This window comes from Balearica regulorum, chromosome 1, assembly GCF_011004875.1.
Source record: "Balearica regulorum gibbericeps isolate bBalReg1 chromosome 1, bBalReg1.pri, whole genome shotgun sequence".
Lineage (NCBI taxonomy): Eukaryota > Metazoa > Chordata > Aves > Gruiformes > Gruidae > Balearica > Balearica regulorum.
In genome coordinates, this window is record NC_046184.1 from 6,702,424 (window position 1) to 6,727,176 (window position 24,753).

General features: G+C 42.4%; 1 protein-coding gene across 22 annotated transcripts in view; it reads left to right on the plus strand.

The window, feature by feature from the left end:
- Window positions 1–24,753, plus strand: part of CELF2 (CUGBP Elav-like family member 2) — a 568,513-nt gene that overhangs the window by 485,207 nt on the left and 58,553 nt on the right. For all 22 annotated transcript variants that reach the window (XM_075762404.1, XM_075762317.1, XM_075762230.1 and 19 more), the window contains 2 exons: window positions 8,034–8,082; window positions 16,532–16,666. In XM_075762404.1, coding sequence (XP_075618519.1) covers window positions 8,034–8,082; window positions 16,532–16,666 — 184 coding nt within the window. The remainder of the gene's footprint in view (window positions 1–8,033; window positions 8,083–16,531; window positions 16,667–24,753) is intronic.

Here is a 24,753-nt window from a genome sequence, read left to right on the forward strand (position 1 = left end):
GGGCTGCGAGCACACATTGTTGTCTCATGTTCAGCTTTTCATCCACAAGTACCATCAAGTCCTTCCTGGCAGGGCTGCTCTTGCGCCCTTCATCCCCCAGCCTGTATTGATACTGGAGGTTGCCCCAACCCATGTGCAGGACCTTGCACTTGGCCTTGTTGAACCTTATGAGGTTCACATAGGCCCATTTCTCAAGCTTGTCCAGGTCCCTCTGGATGGCATCCTGTCCCTCAGGCGTGTCAACTGCACCACTCAGCTTGGTGTCATCTGCAAACTTGCTGAGGGTGCACTCAATCCTGGAATGTCATTGATGAAGATAGTAAACAGTACTGGTCCCAACACAGACCCCCAGGGGACACCATTTGTCACTGATCTCCATCTGGACATTGAGCTGTTGACCTCTGTTGACATTGAGCTGTTGACCCTCTGGATGCGACCATCCAACCAGTTCCTCATTGGAACGAACAGTTCACCCATCAAATCCATATCTCTCCAAATCAGACAGAAGGATGTTGTGGGAGACTGTGTCAAAGGCCTTACAGAAGTCCAGACAGACAATGTCCGTAGCTCTTCCCTTATCCACTGATGTAGTCATTCCATCACAGAAGGCCACTAGGTTGGTCAGGCAGGAATTGCTCTTGGTGAAGCCATGCTGGCTGTCTCAAATCACTTCCCTGTCCTCCCCGTGCCTTAGCATAGCTTCTGGGAGGATCTGTTCCATCATCTTCCCAGGCACAGAGGTGAGGCTGACAGGTCATTAGTTCCCAGGGTCCTCCTTTCTACCCTTTTTAAAAATGGGTGCAATGTTTCCCTTTTTCCAGTCACCAGGGACTTCACCTGACTGCTGTGACTTTTCAAATATCATGGAGAGTGGCTTGGCAACTACATCAGCCAATTCCCTCAGGACTCTGGAACTCATCTCATCAGGTCCTATACACTTATGTATGTTCAGGTTCCTCAGGTGGTCATGAACCTGATCTTCTCTTACAGTGGGAGTGACTTTGCTCCCCCGGTCTCTGTCTTGCAGTCTATCCACTTAAGAGGTGTGGGAAGAGAGGTTGCCAGTGAAGACTGAGGCAAAAAAGTTGTGGAGTACCTCAGCCTTCTCCTTGTCCATTGTTACCCATTTGCCAGTCTTGCTCATCAAGGGGATAACACTTTCTTTGGCCTTCCATTTCTGGCTGATATACCTGTAGAAGCCCTTCTTATTATTCTTTGCATCCCTTGCCAAGTTCAGTTCTAGCCATGCCTTGGCCTTCCTGACCCCATTCCTACACAACCAGGCAGCGTGCCTGTACTCTTCCCAGGATACCTGTCCCTGCTTCCACTGCCTGTGCACTTCCTTCTTGCCCTTTAGTTTGACCAGCAAGTCTTGACTCAGCCATGCCAGTCTCTTGCCTTCCTTTCCTGATTTCTTACAACTGGGGATCAAGAGCTCTTGCTCTCTATGGAAAGCATCCTTAAAGATCTGCCAGCTCTGTTCTGCTCCCTCGTCTTGACATCACTGATTATCTCACTTGCATTGGTGAGTGACCAACAGGTCCAGTATCACATCCCTTCTGGTAGGGCTGTGTATTACCGTGCTTAAGAAGTTATCCTCAATGCTTTCCAGGAGTTTCTTGCATTGCCTACAGCTCACCGTGTTACTTTTCCAGCAGATGTTGAGGTGGTTGAAGTTCTCCAGCAGGACAGGAGCCTGTGAGCACAATGCCTCTTGTAGCTGGAATAAGAAGGCTTCATCGATACGCTCCCCTTGACTGGGCAGCCTGTAGTAACCAACCACAAGGTTCCCTTTGTTGCCTCAGTCTCTAGTTCTTACCCATAAGCTTTCAGCCTGCTTGTGGCTATTTTTCAGAGACAGCTTTTCACACTCTTACCTATTTCTTGATGTAGAGGACAACCCCTCCACCCCTCCTTCTTTACCTGTCCATCTGTCCCTTCTGAACAGCCTGTAGCCATTGATAACCGTGGTCCGGTCATGCGATTTGTCCCACCAAGTTTCAGTAATGGCAACTTGTTCCAGAAGATACTAGTAATATGATAATAATCTGGAAGAACAGTGATCTCTGAAGATACTGAAAATCGTTTAATTCTCCGGTGCTTGTGGACCATTTCCCCTTCTTCCCATGGTCTTTTGGTAGGTCAATACTTTCCTTCCTGACTTCCAGACTCAGAAAAGGTGCTCAGGAACCTGGCAGGTAGAGATTTGGATTCTTCTTTTCCTTGGACTACTGTTCTGATTAAGCTGCTCTCACTAATTTGATCAGTAGCCTGGAGAAAATTTTAAATTCATTACCAGACCAGAGTTAGGCAAAGAACATAAATTTTTCCCACCAGTTTTCATGCCGATGCCTCTTTAGGTGCTTTTCTTTCCCCGTGCCTGTAGCCTGTTCCTGCTGCTCCTTAATGTTTTCTTCCTCTTTGGTTTTCCTATTGGTTAAAAAAAGTCTATGGATTTATAGTCTTTCCCCCAAGAAGAACATTAGGGTTTTATTAAGGTCTGACATCTCTTCTTCTCTCTCCCACATTCTCTCCTGCCATTTTACAATTCTGAGATGTACAAAATGTGAAGGAAGTCCCCTTTGGCTTCAACAATGATTGATGCTAGCAAGAAGCAAGTCCCAAAGTGCTATAAATGACAAGATACATGCAAGCTGTCATCATCTAATCCTATTGCAGTTTGTTTGGTTTGGATGTTACCCGAGTAACCCAAGTTTTTTAAATTTCCCCTTTGCTTGGGGGAAGGTTTAGCTCAATTTTGTGTGGTATTTCCCCACGATGCGGTCTGCGAGGGTGACAGGTAAGGGACAAACTGAGCTGGGGCATGGCTAGAAACTTAGAGCCATGGCAAATGACAGGGAAGAGAGGAAGGGGACAGGTCTAAAGAGGGCTAAGAGCTCTAGAAGTCTGCTGATGGCTTTAAAGGGTTGTAGAAAGATGACAAGAGGACTAGTGAGGAGTAAAGAGTCATGGATAATGTCCTCCACACAACCATCCTAAACTCCTGTGATGTAAAGTCAGACTGTGTTTCACTTTAGAGGACTTTTAGGAGATGATCTGTTACTGAGCTTGGTGAAGGCATGGGCAGGTTTGTGTGCATTTGAGTCCTTTATGAAGAGTGGTTTTCTTTCCTTGAGGCACGACGAATGACGGGAGCAAGGCACGTGCAGCCTGCAGTGGCAGGAACAGAGAATAAAAGCTGCTAATAGAGGTGGTAATCATGTATGAAGGTGGTTTTGTAATGGACCGTAAAATAATGATTTTACATAGTCTAATTACATGGCCAGAGTTTTGGAGGTGCTGAGGGCACCCGAATTTGACAGACTCAACACAGCTGCAGCAAATTGAGCCCATCAGCTCCTTCATCTTTACTGAAAGGCATTTCCTGCTTTTTAATCACTGAAGTCCTCAGTGAGACAAACATACTCACATATATAACAAACTACCTCTTATTAAACCAACTGATACAGATCATTTAGAGTGTCGACCGCCTCAGCCTACAGACCTTCCTTCATTCGCAGAAACTACTCCTTGCAGGAAGTCTTTAGCCTACCTAGAACATCTGAGTGCCCATTTCGCTTCAGAAAATGGCTGGAAAACAGGTGCCCAAAAGCCTTTCCACCAAATACGCTGACAAATCTGAAATGAGATTTAAGCAATCTCGGCGGTGACTCAGAACGTGCCAATCCCATGCCCGGAGATAGTTCTTCCCCATTCACCCCTAGCGCTCTGGGCTTAAGATTACACCTGATTTGAAGCATCTCCTGACTAAATAAAACAAGCCGTAAGCTGATCGCGTCATGCAATGTGCAAGCACACAATAGTAATCACAGCTAATGACTCTGCTAAATGCTAGGCTGCACACACCTCCTTGTTTGGTGTTTGTTTTGTATACAGAAGGTAACATCGACTGAATAACGAGGATGCCAAGTTACAGATGGGGTTGTGGAATCGTATTTGACAGCTGATTAGAGTAATCTGACAGAAATGATGACTTAATCACCACGACAGACTCCAAATTCCCAGATAGAATTCCACCCAGGTTAATCTAATTTCCTTGCAATTTTTTTGCCAGAAATAGACTCTTAGCCGGCTTGTTTTCTCCCATGCAGATGTCACATGGCTTTGACAAGAATGTAAATAGGTAGCATTATTGTTGAAAAGATGACTTTGAGTCTCCAAAGCTGGAGAGGATGTGTGCATTTGAGAGGTTTTTGGGTTGCTCTGCTGTGTTTTTTTCTCTAATGAAGTTATATTACATACAGTGGGATGTACTGAGGAAAAAGAGGAGGAAAAAAGATGTAACTAGTCAATTGTCATTCTAGGCCATGGCTTGGTCCTGCTGCTGTCCTCGACATAGCCGGTGGCCAGATTCTCATTGATTTCAGAGGGATTTTCAGGATTGCACGTTTGACAACTCTCTTTCCCTTGTTGGTTCCCGTGGACCACCTCAGCACCCCTGCTCGGGATGCGCCCAAGGAGAAGCGATGACGTGCTCGGCCTCGGGCTTCGTGTGGCCTCCGTGACAGCGCAGGCAGCCAATGGAGCCCCGGCTTCCCCGCCAGCGCTGCCGCGAGGCACCACATGACCTTGGGCAACGGGCGTTTGCCTGCTCTCAGTTGTAAAACAGTGTCGTGGTGTGGTTTGAGACCTATGGATAGAGAGCATGTATAGGAAAGGTAGGTCGTGCCGTTACTGGCTGCACAGCTGCATTCGGTAGAGCTCTCTCAAATACTGCCGAGGAGAGGTTGCTCTTTACAGCCCGTAAGTAAGGTTGGGATATCTGGTCTGGTTTTGATATCCCCGTGCACGGTGCTTGCTGAGGGAAGCTGCCCACCCTCAGAAAGAACTTGCCTGAGAGCTGCGTTGTTCTCTTTTACTACAGGGTCTGAGCACAGAGTGATGTTAATGTCTATAAATTATTTACTGCAGTTACTTCTCTCACTTTTGCTTATTTATTAATTGCAACTATGCATTCATAAATACTGTATTTTTGTAAGCAAAGCTTTCTTCAAGCTCAGAAGAAAATGTTTCCTGTTTTTCTGTGTGACAACATGACATACTGAGAAATCACTTACCTTGAGATCCATAAGTGTATGGCTTTGTGATGTATAGCTACAATAACAGCTTTCTGATAAGACATGAAATCCTTCATTTCAGTAGATGACATGATTCTAGTGGGTGGCATCTAATTTGAAACAGGTTTATATCATCTATAATCTTTTGGAGGGCCTCAGAAAGCACAGCTATTTTATTATTTTATAGCCTGCAGTTATACAAGCAAGATAAAAAACGCAGAGATTATTTTCTCTTTTGCTCATTGTAGAGTGAAAGGATAGTACCTATTTAGCGTTTGTCTCTGCCCCTTTAATTTTCTTATTCACTGCACACTTCTTTGAGACTCATTCTTTTCTTTTCTTTTCTTTTTTACACCTACTTTTAAATATTTTATGGGTAGAGAGCTTATAATATGTATTGTCACGGCAGTTGTCTCTAGAGGTCAGCAATGAGTTTAATAATGAGATGCGAACCAGTGACTCTGTAAAACCCATTCCAGGTTATAAATGGCATGTTTTATTGAATCTAGTGTTAAAGGTTGTTAACGTATCAATTGGTGATGGTCAGGGTTAAACAAGCTTCAACACGAGCCCTCTCATGTTAGGAAACTGTCAGTAACGTATTTTTCCACCTTCCTCTTCGCCAAAGCCATGTTTGTGTATCGCATCCATTTTAGCACGGGCATTCTGCGGTTTAAACCCTCCAGGCCTGATCTGAGTCTTTTCTTAGTTTTGCACCGATATAATTTTAAGAGCAACAGCGTCACTCCTGACTTTGACTTGCTGGTGCGAAGAGAATTTGGACCATGGCTTTTTAGCCAGGAACCTTTGAAATCAAGTCAAAACCCAGCTGAAGCATCTTCTTAAATCTTGCCTCTTGCTTTGCCAACATAACAGATTACTGACTTAATGAACTTGGGGTAATTATGCATAACAGAAGAGGATGATTTCTGATGCGGTACCTGTGTTTGTCTGGTAACACTGATCTTTGTATTGTGACCATGGGGCTGCAAAAATAACTTACTCACATGAATTTGATCTGAAGTTGGCTTCTCTGGATCAGGCAGTTTGAAAAGTGAAAGGGTTTTAACATTGTTAGAATTGCCTTTATTCAAAAGATCTCCAATTAGGGACATATAAATGCAGCTAGATAGAGTGATAGATCCTCTGTCTGCATGAGGTCTGGATTTGGGTTGGGTTTTTCTTCTATAACTTGCATATTCCCAAATTTTCAATGCTCATTTTTTTCCCCTCTGTTTTCTCACCGCTCCGTTGCTCTGCAGAGACATCAATACCTGCAGATGGGCTCATGGAGCAAGTTACACCTTTTTTCTTCTTTCACTTTTTGCTCGCTGAGTGGACAAGCTGCATCACATTCCCGTGAATTTAAAGTCTCCTGCAGTGCCCAGTGTATTGTTGATGCCAGGATAAATGTTAAGCACTAGTTAAAGAAGATAAAGTACAATAGAAGTTCCTTTTTTTCTATAAATTAGATCGAATAAGAGTGGTGGCAGACAAGTGCTGGGCTATTAAAGTCCATTTGGGAAACAAATGATTCAAAGAGAACAGAATTGTTAAAATTGAAGTAAATTTATGCATCCCGGTGACTGCATCCACCTTGTGGCTTTGCCTTTTCCTTAGGGCACAGTGGGAGTTTTGCAAGCAGTACAAGGAATGCATTGATTTGCAGGGCCAGGGAGCGTTCTGGACTTGGAGTAAATCTTAGGGAAATGTTCATAGCAATATTTTGTATTTTCTAAAGAATCTAGCAAGTGTGTCCCTGGAGGTTAAGTTTTAAGGGTTTTTTTCTGCACTAAAAAATTACAGAAAAGCCGAAAGAGCATAGATCTCTTAAATGCTCACGTGAAATGGTGAGGAATTGCTGAGGAGAGAAGAGGCTTCTGCTGCTGCCAGGTTTGTGCAGTCGAATCCCAGCAATTCTGCAGAACCCTATGGAAGAAAATAAGAGTGGGTCTTAAACATCTCCCACATTGAAGCTCAATGTGCGGTCAGTTCTGATGGCTTTTGAGAGAAGCTGTAACAATATTTCCCGGAATCCATCACGGTGGACACAGGGCTGCCTATAACCAATGTCCAGTGGAAGTCTGATCAGAGGAAGCTCAACTGTTGTGGTGTTGCTATTCCTGAAACAACAGAAAACACCATTCATAAAAATTTGGTCGGAGTTATCAACAGTTCAGTGGGGGGGGAGCATCATTTATTAATGCAAGCTGAGGACACACCATACCGAGTGTGCCAAGGTAGGATGCCACGTGATGTTCAGCTAGTAGCTGCACAGAGGGGTTGCTATCTTTTGCAGGAAGAGGGACACGAATGGAGGAAGAGGTTGAGAAGGAGAACGTAGTAGGAGTTTTTATGGAAGCCAGAATTGTACCATGTTGAAGCTTTGTGAATGAATGCATAATGTATTCTTAAAAAAAAAAATAAAAGCTATATACTAAACAGTTATAGTAAGCACAAGTCTCTTCCTCTTCAGTCCTGAAAGAATCAGCACATGTTTTTTTAATTACAAGCAAAGTTCATTTGTCAAACTCAACTCCTCTGAGTGTATTTGAAATGCTTGCTAGCTCTTAAATTACTTGAAAATTCCATCTCGGTTTTGGCAGTGGTTGAGCTCAAGGAAAAAAAGTTGGTAAAACAGAAACCAAGCATGCCATAAATTAATGAGGGCGGTAACTTTAGAGGTCTTCTGAAACTAGATACAACAAATTAAAGTTTTATATAAGTCCTGTGGGCCCAATGATCTTTTTTTTTTTAAATCTTCCTGGTTATAAAATGCTCCTTTACCATTTTATTTTTTTCTTAAAAGCCAGTAATATAGTGTTATTTTGAATTTATATCATTTCAACATGTTTAATATTAATCATGTATCTTTTTAGCTCTTCATTAAAAACATGATTCTTGATTTTTTATGACTATCCAACCTGCCTTACTCTTCTTCATTTTTGTTTTTAGATGCATCATCCTATTCAGATGAAACCCGCAGATAGTGAAAAGTCAAATGGTATGTGTTTCATTTATTTTTACTTACTCGTGACTCTCTCTAAACTAAAGCAAACACAACACTGCGAGAGTTTTTGCTTTACTCCTTGTGTGGTGAAAATGATACGAGGCAGTTTCCCTACACCTGACATGTTGGGGAAGATGTTGACCTGCTCTGAACTACTGTTTATCCTCTGCTTTAAAGAAGGAAGGAAATGTTCTGAAAAATGGTCTTCCTTCTACCTGCTGTATGTCATGGCCTACCTCGCTACATCTGTCTTTTCCTTGTGCTCTCCTAGCAGCGAGGTGATGCAGGAGCACGTGATATTGATGAGATGGAGATGAAATTTTAATGGAGAAAATAGAAAAGAAACAAAAAACCTTCTCATGTTAACAAACCACGTAAGCATCTGATGGGCCTTAAACCTTTGCCTAAAGTTCCTTTTTATAGAACGGTACTGTTCTGAATCTGAGCCAAATTGAAGTTTTAATCATATGCTTGGTTCTGAACTGGGAACCCCACCTTGCAGCTCTCCGTATACTCATTCCTCTAAACGATTGTAAAATGAATGCTGTAATGACAGTAGTATCCATTCAGAATACCAGGGTACTGCCTAAGTGGATGTATATGACATGCAAAATAGACAGCATCCTAAATCTATTAAACATGCCAGGTTTGTATATTCAAGGAAATAAGATAATCGGATGGTAACGCAACCTGGCTGTGTGTGATTCTTTAAAAATATATACGTGTGTATATTTTGCCCCTTGATTTGTTCCTGTAATTTTCTAAAATATATGTTAAAGATATCATCTGCCTTCTTAGATTGCAAGAGCTTCATTTTCCCATAAGGCCCACATAATCAGAGCTGGTTCCTCCAACAGGCATCTTTGCACCTCATTAATTAGTAATCAGGGCAGAAGCCGTGCACTTAGAGATCTACATACCTGCAAATGTAAATTATGATTGGGCTCTAAATCTCTCCGCAAGGCTTTTTTAAGGCTTCTTTTTTGCTAATTGTAGTGCATCCCATTTTCAGCCTTCTCCAAGGATTATAAAGTTTGGAAGGAAATTAAAACTTCACATTATAGTAGGTTTCCTATTATGATAACTTTCAAAACAAAACTGGCCACAAGCACAGGAAATTTGAGCCATCCCCCATTTGTAAGGGCATGGTGTTCTCTCTCTTGGGTTGAGTTTCAGCAGTGATTTCTCGCTGTCTTTGAGTGCTCAGAAAAGAGGCCAAGGCGCCCGCATGGACAGGAGGGACAAACTTTTCAAGCACCGCTGTAGTCAAGGAAAACTTTGCTGTTGGAATCCAGACTCCACTCCCTAGTATTTATTGTGCATCCCTTAGGTACAGGAACACTGGCCTGGACCCTCTGAACTAAGTATAGCCTCTATGGGTTCTTCTTTCAAAGATAAATTTCACTTCAGGTTCCTTGGCAAATTAGAAAAATAAGATGCGATGGGCCAAAATAGACTTCCCGTGAGTTACGTTGCCTGAAGTTTTCCTTCCTAGAGGAGATTGAACATATTGGCAAAGCGCCATGGGGAATTGTGCAAATTCTGTCTTGTTCTGCAAATAGCACCTGCTTGGAAAGCAGGGTAGGTTAGCTCCTCGTTGCTGCTGTTAGACCGGGGTTATCTGCATGAGACTCCTGTCTGCACTGGGGGAGTACTCTCTTATTTCCTTATACCTATCCCTGTCATGAAAATCATGAGGGATTTGGAATTTTTTGCTTTTTTTTCCTTGCCTTTCTTTGTGTTTTAGGGAAAGCACATTGACAGATCAGAGGCTGCAATTGTCAAATTAAATACTTTTTTAAATTTAGACTCCTGGAGGGCGTAGGTACTTCTGGTAGGCATGTTCTGGGGGTGGTGAACTCTTCTTTTTTAATGACTGGGGAGACAGAAGGCAATCTAATACCGTGACGATGGTAACAATGGTATAGCTCCTTGGAAAGACGGGGCGTAGGCATGGGATCCATGGAGGAGGTGAGAGTTTGCGAGCAGCTTAGAGAACCAAAAAGAGAAAGAACAGAAGCACAGGGAATGCGGAGGCCTGTTTGGCACGTGCTTCCCGTATGCTTCAGGCTATCCATCTGAGGAGGTATGTTATCTGTGCCAACAGCAAATTGTAAACTGTACCTCTTCAACCAGATTGGTAAGTTCAAAGGGGAAAAGAAAGAAAGCATGCCAAGGCATCTTGGTTTTCATGATCCATGATGTTTGAGCTTCTGAGTAATGCTTGAAACCCTTTGATTTCTGAGTAGTGGGAGGATCCCACTGCATTTTATAGGTACAGTGGGTTTTCTTAAGTTTCAAAGAGATTAAAGAAATTATCTTGGTCAAAATTTCCAGATAGCTCGTGGAAAGATGTGTAGGGGAGGTTGACCGCTCATTACATTCTTCTGAGCTTGCACATATTTGTGAAGGTTTGAGACACTCACAAGGTTCACGTTCCACAGGGAGGAAGGAGAGATCCCCTCATTCATCTTACAGAGGTTTTCAAAGAACAGTATTTGCTGTGTGATAAGATGTCCCCTCCCCATCTTCAGTCCCTTGCAAAGGGGTTTGAATGAACATCCAAGCCCAGGAGTACCAGGACGAAATGCTCCTCCTTCTCCATGACTGTTCGTGTCTTGAGATGTATACATCACTTCAGAAACTTGTGCCTTAGCACAAAAGACCAAACTCAGCTCGTGGAAACTGGGAGATGGGTATGGAAGAGGCATCTGCTGCACAAGTTTGACTAAGTGCCTGGGCACTTCTGCAGGATTAGGACTTTATTAGCAACCTGATGATCTGTTTCCTTCTGGGTAGGAACTGGGTGGCTGATAGATCTCTGCAATCATCTCCGTTCCGTCCCTGGGTACAATAGCTCATGTGTCTGAGTTTTCTCTCTGCTCATGCAAGTGAAGCAAAGCTTATTCTCTTCCACCAAGTTTTTAGCAGCTAGAGTTGATGGGGAAAGACTTGCCTTTAGATCTAATTAATTTCTCTACCCAGGAGGATTCTGCAGAGGCTTTTGTTGTTCAGAAATGTAACAGCCCTGAAAGATTTTCAGATGATGAATTTTGTAGTGTGTCCTGTTCTGATCACCCATTAGGTCTAGTATCACCACCTTTATATTACTAGGAGGTTGTTTTAACCTATCTACAAAGTTTTGGTTAAGGATTACCTGCCAGAAAAACATGGTTTCAAGACTCTGAAGGCTCCACCATTGCCACATTCACTTTGTTAATCACCTGCAGTATTTGTCCATTTAAGGATATTTTTCCTTTTTCAAACAAAGGGGATTCCTGCACTCTAACACCGAAAAGCACATGAAGTCATGCTTGACTCTTGTCCATGACCATTAACATGCTACAATTCAGCAAATACTTAAATGTTTCTTGGATCAGTCAGTATTTTCAGACACATATCCTGAGGACAGTATGCTCTTAAATGGATCAAAGGATCACCACTTCAGGGAAAATGACAAAATTTCCTACTCTAAAATAAAAAGGGGGGGGGGGGGCGGGTGGGTGTTACCTGAGTGATTTTATAATTTATTTTTATTTATTTTATTAGTGAAAACTTGAAGAAATAATTTTGAAATTCCAGGTGGCACAAATTTGCCAATTTGGAGGGAGTAACTAAATGCCATATGTTAGCACTAACACATAGGAAAGTTGATAATTAATGCAGGCAGCTCTGGATCCAGGTGTGATTTTGACAGATTGTATGCAAGGGCTTTTCACAGGCTTACAAACAGGAATAAAAAGTCTGTTTCCCCCCCTCCTTCCCTTCTGGATGAGAAATAAACAGCAACAAAAAAAAACCATTTATACATAATTAACTATTTCTTAATTTGCTCAAAAGAGAAGGCAACTTCTGGATGGAAGATGCAGTTTCACTGACTGGACTCTTCAAAAATGCATAATAAAGGGACATAACTGATTCTTCAGTACAGAATTTTTGGGATTTAGAAGAAAGAAAAGTTTGAATCTTCAGGGAGATTTCCCATCATTGTTATAGGGTTTAATTATTTTATAGTGTACAGAAAATAATCTCTATTCCTTTATTCTCCTGGGTTAGCACAAGCTATCTAATACAGCCTGCAAGAAATGCTCATTACTGAAGCAAATTAAGTAAAGTTAAAAAATTAGACCCTTCAGGATTTTATTCTGCAAGTTGGCTGTAGGGCTGTCAGAAGGCAGTAGGGTCTGGTTTGAAGGAAGTTCCCACAGCAGAGGCAGACTTCATCTCAGCTAACTTTTGACGGCTAACGTAGCTCTCCGGCTTCAAACACGATGCCTAGGCACCCGTGCTAGTGGTTGCAGAGCTAGTCTTGACGGAGTTACGAGGACAACACATCTCGTCTTAAAACAGGTATCTTCAATTTGTGAGGCAGGGTTCCTGCATTTGGTCAAAGGATTCCCACCCCAAATCCAGCAGGCTTAGCACTGGATGTGTTGCACTAACTGTCCAGGAAACATAGCTGACTTGTGTTTGTAATACGTTTGGATGGATTAGAGGTGAATCTCATAATTGCTTAATCAAGATGCTGTGAAGTTTTATATCTTCCTTCATCTAAGCAGAACTTGAGGCCTTGTTCACTGTGACCTTCTGGCTTCTTCTACTCCATCAATGAGGGGTATTCAGCCACCTCGACCTACTAGCTGCTTATGGATGGTTGTATCTACTTAAGGCTTCCAGAGTGGTACAGAACAGCCAGAAGGTACTACTAGGCCTATGAGCAAGGTTCAGGAATAATGATATCAAACGGTCCCCCAAAAAAAAATTCACTAATTTTCCGGATTTTGAATTATTGAAACGTACCCCTAGTGTGGGAGAGAGAAAGATCAAGCAGCCATGAAAACTTCTGAGATATGTGCACACAAGTGCTGACCCTTGTGCCCTGTTATCTTTCCCCCAGCCTTCTCCTTTGCCTGCTCTCATTGCCCAAAGCACTCCCAGCTCCAAAGCTTCGTTCAGTCCCTCAGAGCTCACTTATTCCTTCTGCCCCTGCAGCTGGAGCTCAGGACATCTACGTGTTGTCATGATGAGCAAGTTTTGGGAGTTGCCTAAAAGGTACCAGCCCTATCAATTGTCAGTAGCAGGGGAGAGACTCATTAAACAGGTCATCCCGTCTTGCTGGGAGAGGTGACATCAGTCAGTCTTTGGTGGAGCTGATCTCTTGGCATTGGCCATAGCCAATCGATAACATTTTAGCTGAGATTAAGACTGGACATCTAAACTGTAGATGACCAAGTTAGGCAAGATGGCTTTAGACCGCCATCCTTTCACCAAACAGCAGCAGGTAGCACCTTTCCCCATCTCGACGCTTTGTTGGGTCGCACATGTTTAACGTTGGGCTCCTCATTTTACAGTCTCTGGGAGCTACCCAACACGCACAGGCAAATGAGCGGGCTTGGCTGATCGAAAGGGAAAGTTGCTAACCTCTAAATACGTTTGACCCATGCTTCTTGCAGTCCATTTGATTCTCAAACCATGCCTGCTTGGCAGGTAGGTATTCATTTTAGAAAGAAAGAAAGAAGGGGCTGACCAGAAATGCAGAAACAAATCCAGACAGCCAGTCTTAACGGAGGTGAAAAAGCATTCTTTTCTCTGCATGAGAATATACAATTAAAAACTCTTTCAGCTTAATAATATCAGATGTTCTATCAGATGGAGTGAAAACATGTCATTTTGATCCTGACAGTTGTCCTTTTAAATGTTTTTTATGCTGGGCCCCTAGCCAAAAAAAGAATAGCAATTTTCTTAAGCTTCAACACTGATCAGCACTGACTAATAGCGCTGAATTCAGAGCACGTCATTATATCAATATGTTTTCTGTACCGTGAGCATTCTTCGTGAAATCTGCATTTTTAAGATGTACAGTACACGGGAGCTGGATGTTTAATTTACTATAAAATCACCCTCAAGCCGAAAACCTGCAAATCATGTTAGTTAAATGGCATATTTATAGGTTTACTAGTGAAACTGAAGGAGGCCGGTGGGGAGTTTGTCGTCTGCTGCTCTTGGAAAATTAAAACAAAGCCTTCCCGTTTGCAGCTCATTTCTTTTGAATCTCCGTGTGAACATCTTTGGTTGGAGTCTTTGTCCTGGCACCTAAGCAGGACCCAGGGGACCTCCTTTGGGATGATGTGGCAGGAATTTGTCCACCTCAGCCAGCAGCTATTTTTAAGAGGAGGTTGGGATCTAGTCATACTTAGGGTCGACCTGCACTGTATTTCAAGCCTAAAATCAACCCAAATTTAAACCGGTTTAGCTGGCACACAGGCAGAAGTTAAGGGGTTCATAACACAGAGCAGGAGGCGATGCTCAGACCCATGCTTGGCCCTGAGGCTTCTCCCAGCCTGACTTCATTTTGTGGTCTGGAGAAACCCATCCCTGGCAGCCCAGCTCGGTCCCTTGCCTCACACCCTTTCCTGCACCCTGAGCAGAGTGTGTGGCTGTTGTCAAGGGGACAGGCTGGCCGGGACCTTCCTCAAAGAAATTAGTCAAGGCAATACAGGAATTTTAAGCAGCCGAGTTGCAGGCATCCTTTCCCCAGCAAAGGTGATTACGCAGACTCTCCTTGTGGCTGTGAGCAAGACAATTTAGTTTCACCACCCTTAAAATAATTATTACTGGCATCAAGGCCAATTATATATTATGAATCGGATGTCAAGTTTCATTGTAAGCCATAAATAAATAAATAAACATCCCAACTTGCAGTTCTTAATTGCAATCCCGCATATTCAGCTCCTGATCTGTATGTAAGTAAGTGGCTCATCCCGGGCATCCATCCTTTGTTAACCCTTTCTGGAGGGTTAACCTGCCTGTGGAACCTCAGTATAAAGCATCAATGAAAACATTGAGTCTTGAGGAACCTCTGCTGAGGAAGACAACTTCTCCTGGCTGTTAAATTCACGCCAATTTTCTTGCAAGCTTGTACAGTGAGAAGCTGGGGTTGTAGAGGCTGGTCTCTGTTTTGGATTCTGAAAAATGCATCGTCTTGGTGGTTGCTTGTATAAAAGCTACAAATGCTTTTTAAAGTCAGCAATTCTAAGGAAAAAATTACTTCAAACACCTCTTGTGATCAATAAACATGAAGCTCTTCTTTTTATTGTTGAAATTATTAAATGCACTTAAAGTGTTGAAGTATAACACAAATAAAATCCTATGAAAATAGACGCAGTTTCTTCTTCCTCGGCTGCAATTTATTCCATTTGACAAACTCACAGTAATACAGGAGAGAGACTTGGGGAGCAAGGGAAGATTCTTTTTTTTTTGTAAGCCCAGAAATGAAAATACTTCATTACAAAAATAATTTGCACAATAATAGAAATAAGTAAGTGCACTGCAGAACTCTCTGGAGTAAAGCTTCCCTTCTCTCTTTGCTTCCCCACAATCTCTGACAGTCTGCTCATTAACAGTGCATTGGATTTACATGCCATTTCAAGGGAAGAAGAAAGCACTGGGGTATATACTGTATAATAAGCACTTAGATTTTTGGTTTAACGTAGATGGGAGGATGCGTTAACATTTTTTAGCCTTTCCAGGGTGAATTAAGTTTGATGACCTATGTCATTTTTGACAAGAGTCCACAGCTTTAGTCCTGTAAATTTGAGTTTGATTAACAGGACTGCATGCGTCCTCCTGCAGCAGTCCAGCTTTTGCTGATTTTGGTGACAATGCAGGCAGGAAATATTCTACCAATAATTCAGGTAAAGCACCTTTTTCATGGGGTTTTTTTGCAAACTCAGCATCATTACGAATCAAAGGGATTGACTCTGGGAAAGCATTATGCAGCCTCCTTGTTAAAGTGATGCCCTGGAATATATGCCTTGTGTCCTCTTGGAGGGGAGAGGGCTGTGTCAGTCTGAAAAAAAGCAGGAAAATTTAATGCATTCTTTTTCCAGAGCAGTTGTTACACATCTGCCTTTCCAGTGCCATGCATTACGTTGCCTGAAATTGAAAGCTCAGATAGGAGCCGCTCTCTCAAAACATTCCTCAGGAATATTTTTCATTAGCTCATATCATTACGTGCACAATCCCTTCTTCAACCTCACCCCTGTCATGATTTCTTTCATACATGAGGGAGGTGAGGGAATTTATCTATCTGAATTAAAATCTATGCAAAGATATCTTCAAAAGTCTCTCTAACAGAGGATGCTTTTCTCTTAGAAGCTGTTGATGGGGAGGCATACGCAGAATGACTAAGGCAGCCAATTAATATGTTATATAAACAGCAAGCGCCACTAGAAAAAGGAGAGAGAGAAAGAAAAATGAGAGTTTGGGGTGGGGGAGGAGGGGGGGAAGGGAGGTTGTAAGTATAAAGTGTTTGCCTTAGGACTTGTCTTCAGTTACAGAGCCAGACTCACATGACTGGAGCTTGGTTTGATGTGGTAATGAAGCATTGATCACAGGAAAAAGATGAAATGGCCTTTGCTCATTCATTATTTTTATCTTCTAGCTGTGGAAGACAGAAAATTGTTCATAGGAATGGTTTCGAAGAAGTGTAATGAGAATGATATCAGGGTGATGTTTTCTCCGTTCGGCCAGATAGAAGAATGCCGAATCCTTCGGGGACCGGATGGGCTGAGCAGAGGTGAGTGTGCAGTCTGTAAAGTCTCTTTCCTTAAGTGCTAATTGGGAGCTATATGTCACAGCCAGGGTAGGCAGAGCCGCTGTCTGCAGCTAGAGGTTACGCCGTAATACGTCCCACGTGATGAAGGTATCCGCATGAACTTTTCACAGTGACTGAAATTATCACCTTTTATTTCCAGTGTCAGAAAGGTCTCGGTGCCAACATATTAACTTGTGTTATCGCCCTGTTTGTCAGCTGGAAAGGTTCCTTTGCACCCTGAGAAAACACCCTCAGTTTCTGCTCTCACAAAATCAAAGATCCTTCCCTGACCCCTTTCTGCTTTGTAGCATAAGGCCAAAAAAAAAAAAAAAAAACCAAAAAAGAAAGGACTGTAAATGACTGCTTGAAGGCATATAGGGTCATGGGAACTGGCCCACGTCGTAGCACTATCTATCATCTCCTCCATTCCTGTGTTTTCTATAACTATATGCAAAACATAGGTCTGCTGTAACTCAGAAACAGAGGTTAGCTTGAACCTGAGAGCTTTGCCTGGACCAAACTTTGTAAAAAGAGCTTTTAAATCTTGTGCCTCTATCACAACCCAAAAACCAGGGCAGAGGTGTTAAGCAGCACCGCCGAAAGCGGTCAAGCAGCTGACCTGAACTTTGGAAATAAAGTGCAGCACAGACTTCAGTAGCTGGTGATCCCTTTTGAGTGCAAAAGTGCCTTTTGGGGAAAGGCCCTCTGCAGACATATTGAAAAGAAAAAAATAAATGTATATTGATGACCCAGGCTGCATGTTAACTCCGTAGTCTGAAATTATTCTCAGAGCGTGAGCCTTCTCAAAAAGTCAGTGCCTGGTGGTGCTGAGTGGAAAAGAAAATAGCGATAGTCCCGTCTGTCAGTGGGGAAGGATGCTGTGGTACTAACCATGGCCATTTAATGGCACGGGGAGTAAAGTAATTTTAAGTGTGGAGCCCTGAAAACATCCCTTCTGTTTCTATAGAAAAAAAAAAACAAACATAGCACAGTTTATGCATTTTATTACATTTTCCAAAGGCACAGAAAAAAGAATAGTACCCATTTTGGTATAGATATATGTGTAGATATAGATACCTTTCTTTACTTTTGGATCAACTTGTTTTCAGTAGGCTACAGGATCCGCAGTATTTTGTGCAACAATTTGTGCATGGGGTTTTTTGATTTGTGTGCGGCCTAGCTTCTTTAAAATGCCAATAAATTTCGGTAGGGGAAGTTGAAGGTATTCCTGTATGTCATGGCGCTGCTTAAAAGCACTTAGTATACTGCTTCTGAATAATAAGGACTTGTTGAAAAGACACTCTGAAAATAAATAGGGAGCCCCCAGAAAATGCCACACTTACGTCTATGCATGCTTAATCTGCAATCCCTAAACTTTGGGGGCTGGGATGCAGCAGTCCCTTCAGGCAAGGAGAGCCTCAGGATCGTGGCTTTTGCCTTGGGGTAGGCTAAGGGAAAGCTCTGAGGTGGGTTCCTGCAGGTCAGTAATGAATGCTAACTGGTGGAGTCGGGTGCTGTCATTATCTGTCTAGACCTGATACTGAGGCAAAACAAGTAGTTCTGATTGTCACTGATTTCACTTTGTAAGTAGCACAGGGAAGGGACAGACACAAGTGGGAAAGGAGCCAAGTAACTGCTGAAATAACAGGGTCTAGGCATGAGATGTTTTGATCCCCAGAAAGATTTAACTGACTCCTCAACATCACCCAACAAAGAAATGGATCTTTCCTGGGATCCATAGAACTCCCACTGTGTACTTGCTTTTATTCAACAGACATTGGGCATAGTACGAGCATAGAAAAGCTAGTTATGAAATCCAACAGGGTAAGTAAGGGTGGTGAGGTAGTTTTGTTCTGCCATAAATAGCAATCTCACGGTAATCAGAAGCTGAGATTTTTAAGCCATGTCACCAACGTATCAGGCAGAGCAGTGTCGTCTGCCGGCCAGGAGAGCCGTAGAGTTAATGTGCTTCTCTCTCCTGCTGGAGCCTGAAGATCTCAGTCCAGGTAGGTCACACACCAGTAGTCATAGCAGAGCTGAGCTGTATCCTCTCTGCCACTCGGGTTTATTTCGGTCACAATCACGACTGATATTCTATCATGCCCTCATGCATCATGCCTTGTTAAACTTGAATTGCTTTCTACACACCCATGTTCACACTTGAAAATGAGTTCTGCTGTGCCAACCAGGTTTTCAGGCAGATGTTTATCAGCTTCACAAAACCACCACGCCATGAGAGAAGGCAGAGTGTTGGGAAAATGGTTGGTATTGCAGTCGAAATGAAAAGTGCTAAGGGAGATTTGCAGTGGAGGGAGCTTGGCTAAAAAAACTCAGGGTGAAAAGTTGCTTCACTAAAGCAAGAGGGAGAATTTAGACAGTTCAATTTTTGTAACAAGTTCCAATATTTAACGAGTTTTAATTCATGCTGTTGTTTCCAAGAGGCGAGTTCCCTTTCCCACAAACAGTATTTGTTTTCCCTGCACCCATCCGGATGTGCCTCCCTCCCAGACACAGAGTGGTGAAGGAAAAATAGTCGCTGTCTTAGGAAAGCACTGTCCGCACCATGCCAGAGCCTTGGGGAGCTCATAGTGCTCACAGCAGTGAGATGGAAATATGGTTCAATAAACTCTGGCATCTCTTTCCAATTGCATAACAAGCGCACATGATGGTATCTCAGCAGAAAAGAGCTTGAAAAGTATATTCATTGGTATTTATGCCAATTTTCAAGCTTTCTTAAAAGTTTCAGTGAAATAATCTTTATTATCAGCAGATAGTTGCAAGAAATAGCTGCAGGTTACACTGCTCAGTAGAAGAGTCTTGGTTTGTACTGCTATTTTTTTTTTCTTAATAAAGAGTAAAAAGCTTTCAGCTGACTTTTAGGCCACGTCTACATTACGACAGCAACCTTCCCACTAGTACGATAATGGTCTGCTGTCAGCCCACAGATAGGCAGGATGTAGGGGTGTAGCGTACCACGTGGCTCCAGTAGCAAGGAGAAATCCCGTCTTGTGGCATCAAGGGAAAATGTAACACTTGGTGATGAGTGTGATATAAGTGCTAAGATAAAGAGAGAGGGAGAGAGATTGAACTGGTTGTTTCTGTTGTAGTTTCTAGCCAAGAGTTGACAGAACTTTAATAAAGTCGCACCCATTGCTGTCACTACTGATAATGGACCATCAGCATTTCCACTCCAAATTCCTATTGTCAGCTCTTTGAAACTCATCTGTAAAACGAAACTAAAATAATGATACCAAGCTCCAGTGGTGGAGCAGTATATTTTAAAGAAACTGAGATTTTTTTTTTTCCTTGAGTCATTTTTTCCCCTACCGTTGTTTGCTCCTGCATCTAAGAAATAATTGTTGTTTAAATCTGTAACTTGTTATATTCCGGCCACCTACAAAAAATGGGCAGCAACCAAAAGGCATTGCCTTCCGAAGGCTCTGGGATAGTCCTTGTGAAATTAGTTGGCTGGCAAAGAGTAATTCCTAGCTGTGAAAAGTATTAAAAAATGAAAATACCCTGTTGGCTGTAGAGATAAAGAAACCAGGGACTCAACAGACGTGGAGGCTGGCCTCCGCTTTAGCAGGGTTCATGGGACTATCTAAAGCAGCTTGCCACTGTCTGTACTATATTCATTATTCAAAGAGAAGGATTCAGCCTGCAGGGTTGTTTAATCCAGCACTTTTTCTGAAGAGCTAAGTATGCTTTACAAAAATTCATGATTGTGATATCATGTGCTAAGCTTCATTATCATGAAAAAGCAGAAGTGAACTGCCTCAGATGATTAAGATTTTAAATCACTTATTGTAAACGGCTTAAGGAAACTTTCAGACCTCCTGACTTCTAGCGCTATGTAATGTCTACATGACCACAGATGCCAACACAGACAGACATGCAGTGATAGCTGAAGTGTGCAAAAATAACCAGAAATACCCACGTTTGATTTGTAGCTGTGCCACTGATGTGCTGTATTGACCGTGAGTTGGTCTCATCATCTTCCGTTACCCCGTTCCTTAAAATAAGGATGATGCTCCTCTACCTTTGTAAAATGCTTTTTTTAGATCAGTGGATCAATATCGCTGTATCACTCTAGGAATTATTACCGTCCGTAATGATGATAAAAAAAATCCTCTTATCCTTATCACAGGAGCACCACACAGCAAATTATTCTGCTGTATAGCTAAGTGCAGATTTGTATAACCGATACCAGAAAGAAGGCAACTGGGTTAATAGCATGCACTGAAAAACCCTGCTAATAACATGTACAGACACTTGGATATGCCATGAAAATCATAGAAGATCTTCAAATGCATATTCCTACATCTTTTAGGCTCCTAATTGTATGATTTTTTAACAAAACATCACCAGGCACATGGGACAAGTGAACATTTCTGCAGACATTGATTACAGGGATTTTTTTTTTTCCTTTGCTTTAAGAGCAGGCTAGAAATGGCATAAAGAGTTATACCATGGTCAGGCAATTTAATTTCATGTAAAGCCATTCATAACTTTCAGATTCACAGGTTTTCTTGATGAATTAGTAAAAGAAAATTAGTATTTGCATCATAATTAATTGCAGTGAAGGGTAGGTGAGGAGCTTTTATGCCTGGTTGGTTTTCCATACGGGTAGTTACTGCTCCTTCATGAGCTTAAGTAACATGAGGTGCCAGCCATGGGAACAGCCTGGATTAGGCCAACTTCTGTCTCGTGTATCGGTGGTGGGAAATGAGCATGGTGGAAGTGCTGTATTTTAATTGCTCTTCAGAAGCACCCCCATGCCCTATCTCTTTGGCTGTAATATGGTAGCATTTTAATTTTTTCCGATTATTATGGCACATTTAATTTTCTTTTTTCCCCTGGTGAAACTGTGTCAAAGCTGGGAAGGAATGACCACATCCACGTGGCCAGTGTGTCTGCTGGCCTTTAGCCAGTAACTCTACATGTCAGATCTCCATTACTGCATCTTCGCAGCAAACCCTCCCCAGAGAGAGGTCTAAAATGAAATAATTTACAAGAGTTTTTATTCCAACAAGAGGGTCATCGAAGCACTGTTAGAGAATGTGGTCTTTGGAACCCGTTTGATTCTGGTTTTGCGTAAATTCCAGTTACTCAAGTCTGTATTTTGCAGAGTGGTTAATTGACTGTCCGGTTAGAAACACTTCAAAGGAACCACCAACTTCAGGAAATTTAAAATCTAGAACGTGTTCCTGGTCAATAGTCAAGAGAAGTCAGTAAAGCCAAAGAGATGAGGCATGTTTACAGGACATGCCCTCGTTGCCTTTATGCCTGATACGCATAAACTTAGGCACTTCACTGTGACTTTGTCAATGCTTTACTTCGGGCTGAGTTGTTGGACCTGGTCTGAGACCTGCCATTGTGTGTCTTAAGCAATACTTAATGACCAAATATCTGTACAGTAAACAATCTGATGTCTTAATTTGTAGCTGAACTGTATTCTAACCACTAAGACAGATTTTTGTGTGATGTCTTCATTAGAAGGCTGTTTCCCAGGCTAGTCCTTCCTTCAGACCGTGCTATATTAGCACAGTGTAGAAAAGGGAAAAAGTCTACTTTGCAATCTCAGCTAGAAATATTTTAACTCGACTAGAGCTTATTTTTATCATGCTTCAATTTCCATAGCTTTTTATTGGAGCCTTATCTTTTCTTGAAATAGAGGCTTTCATCTCAGAGGATCCCAAATACTTCTTCCAGGAGTATTTTGGCAGCTTTTCACTATTGTTTCTTTGCAGAAAGTGGAGAAAAAACTTGTTTACGGTGAACTAGGAAGCTGTAGTGCAACCGTTACACCACCAAGTGCACGTGCATAGCACTGCGATTTGAAAATCTCTTGAGCTTTCTTCTGTGTCAGAGGGGTCACTATATTTTTTTTTTATAAAATTGATTACATCTGCCAGTCTTTAATCTCCAAAACTTTAAAGCCGTGGGTTTTAAACTTTCATTTTTAACTCTAGGCCTGATCCAAAAATGTCTAGGGGTTTTGTATCTTCCTTTGGCCTCATTGAGGTTTTGGGGGCTTTAAAACCTCTGGTAGACCACAGTAGTGGGAGGTTTCTTTTGTAGGTATGAAATCAGACCCCTTGCCTTGAGGCCTCCATACTTTAAAACGTTCTACTTCACCTGCAGCTTGCAAGTATTGATGTTATGTTAGACTGTGCATGAACTGCTGACTGAACGTTTCAAAACAGTCTGTGAACGCCTGAGATGAGAAGGCTTGAGTGAAGCGGGAACTGAAATGGGGCAGTGCTGAGCTTTTTTTAAATATTTCAAGTAATTCAGTCACTCGAGCAGCAAGCCCTAGGTTTGGGATGGCAAGGGTCGAGGAGGAAGCTTTTCTAATTTTGCAGCCTCTTCAAAATTCTTTTTTTGGTTTGGGGTGGGAGGAGGCTAAGGCCCAACCCTGTGAGTTTAGATATTCTCTCAGCTGAGATGGCAAATGTGATAACGTGCTCCAAAATCTCCTCTGTGACAGGGCTGGATGCCTCCCTCCGATTCTGCCTGCAGGAGGAAATTACTTGGAGCAGCCTTTCCCCAGTCAATCATTTATCTGGTGTAGGGGGTGAGAAGGCAGTCTTGGAGAAGCAACTAAAACTCTTAGACCTCCTTCCTCCCCCCGCTTTAGTTTCTGTTAGTGATCCCTGACATTTTGAAACCAGAGGTGATAAATAATTGCAAGACGACTTGCAGGTTGGCCGTATTTATAAAAGGATACATGGTTTTTTTGTGGTTAGGTAGCTGGTGGTGTAAAACAAAATAATTTCAAGGCGTTAGCTATAGAAATATCCCCATCTCCGTGCTTTCTCTCCCGGAGAGATCCATAGCTCCAGTACGCAGGGAGTAATTGAAGTATCGGGACTCAGTATGGTAGAACAGAAATAGTTTGCTTGTAGCTGTTGGTCCTGAAGACCTCAGCCCGTGGCGCTGCAATCAGTGCAGTGTTTCATAGGATAAGGTAAGAGGCCATGGAAATCTTTCTTGTTTCCTTGCACCACGAGGCATGAAATCTAATCAGTCTTGTCCTCTTACAATTGTGATTTACGGTCCTAAAAATTGACAGTATGTTCCCAAAAGACCACCTGTATCCATGAGATATAGTAAGAGTATGCTGAAAAGGCTTTTCCCAACCTCTCAGAAACTCCTACGTTAAGAGTACAGGATGGTTCAGGCAGAGCTCATTTGGCTTAGACAAGTGAAATCCAGTATGCCTAGACACCAACCTCTGATCAAATTCTAAGCCCCCAAAAAAACCCCATCTTCCGAAAGTGCATGCGTACCCCATATAGAAAATGAAAGGCATTGCCATCGACCGCGGTAGGGAATACAACCATCTCAGAACAGCTTTTCTGAATACCTACATTATACGTGCAAGTTCAGCAATTGAGTTAAGTAGATTGAATCTATGATACAGGCGTAGCTCCCCTCCGGTGTGGCAGTCTGGTCATGAAGGAAAGGATCCCATGCTTCACACATAATAAAATATATAGGATCCCATGTTCAACACATAATAAAATATATGTGCAACCATAATAAATATACAGATTTTATGTGTGTGTGTCCAGGTTTGGTATCTGAAAAAAATAACCCTTCAATGTGAATACATGCAGCAACGTCTGGAAAGATGGTTAAATTAGCTAGCGTTTAATTGGGGTGCTTGATGGTAACAACTGAAGGTCTAGGTTATCAAATAATTTAGAAATAAGGTTGTCTACTGAATTTTTACCTTGGTTCTTGAGGCAAATTGGGTATTTACTGTGCAAATGGCCACTGTCCTTCGGTGGGAAATGGCCTGCCGACTGGAGATAACAAGGGGACCTAACCTTGTAGCCTCTGGCTGGCAAACCGTAATTAAAATGCAGTCCCATCTTCTCTATGGAATGCTGCTTCCGAATTGCTCATATTCAAGCCGCATAACCTCATTCATCAGGCGTTCCCCTTGCCCGGAGAACAAGTTTCTTTTAAATTGGTACCTCGCTACGTGGCACTTTACAGAGATCTGCTACGAAGGTCTTTTCACTCCGTGACAAAGCCAGTGGGATCCACGCAAATGGATT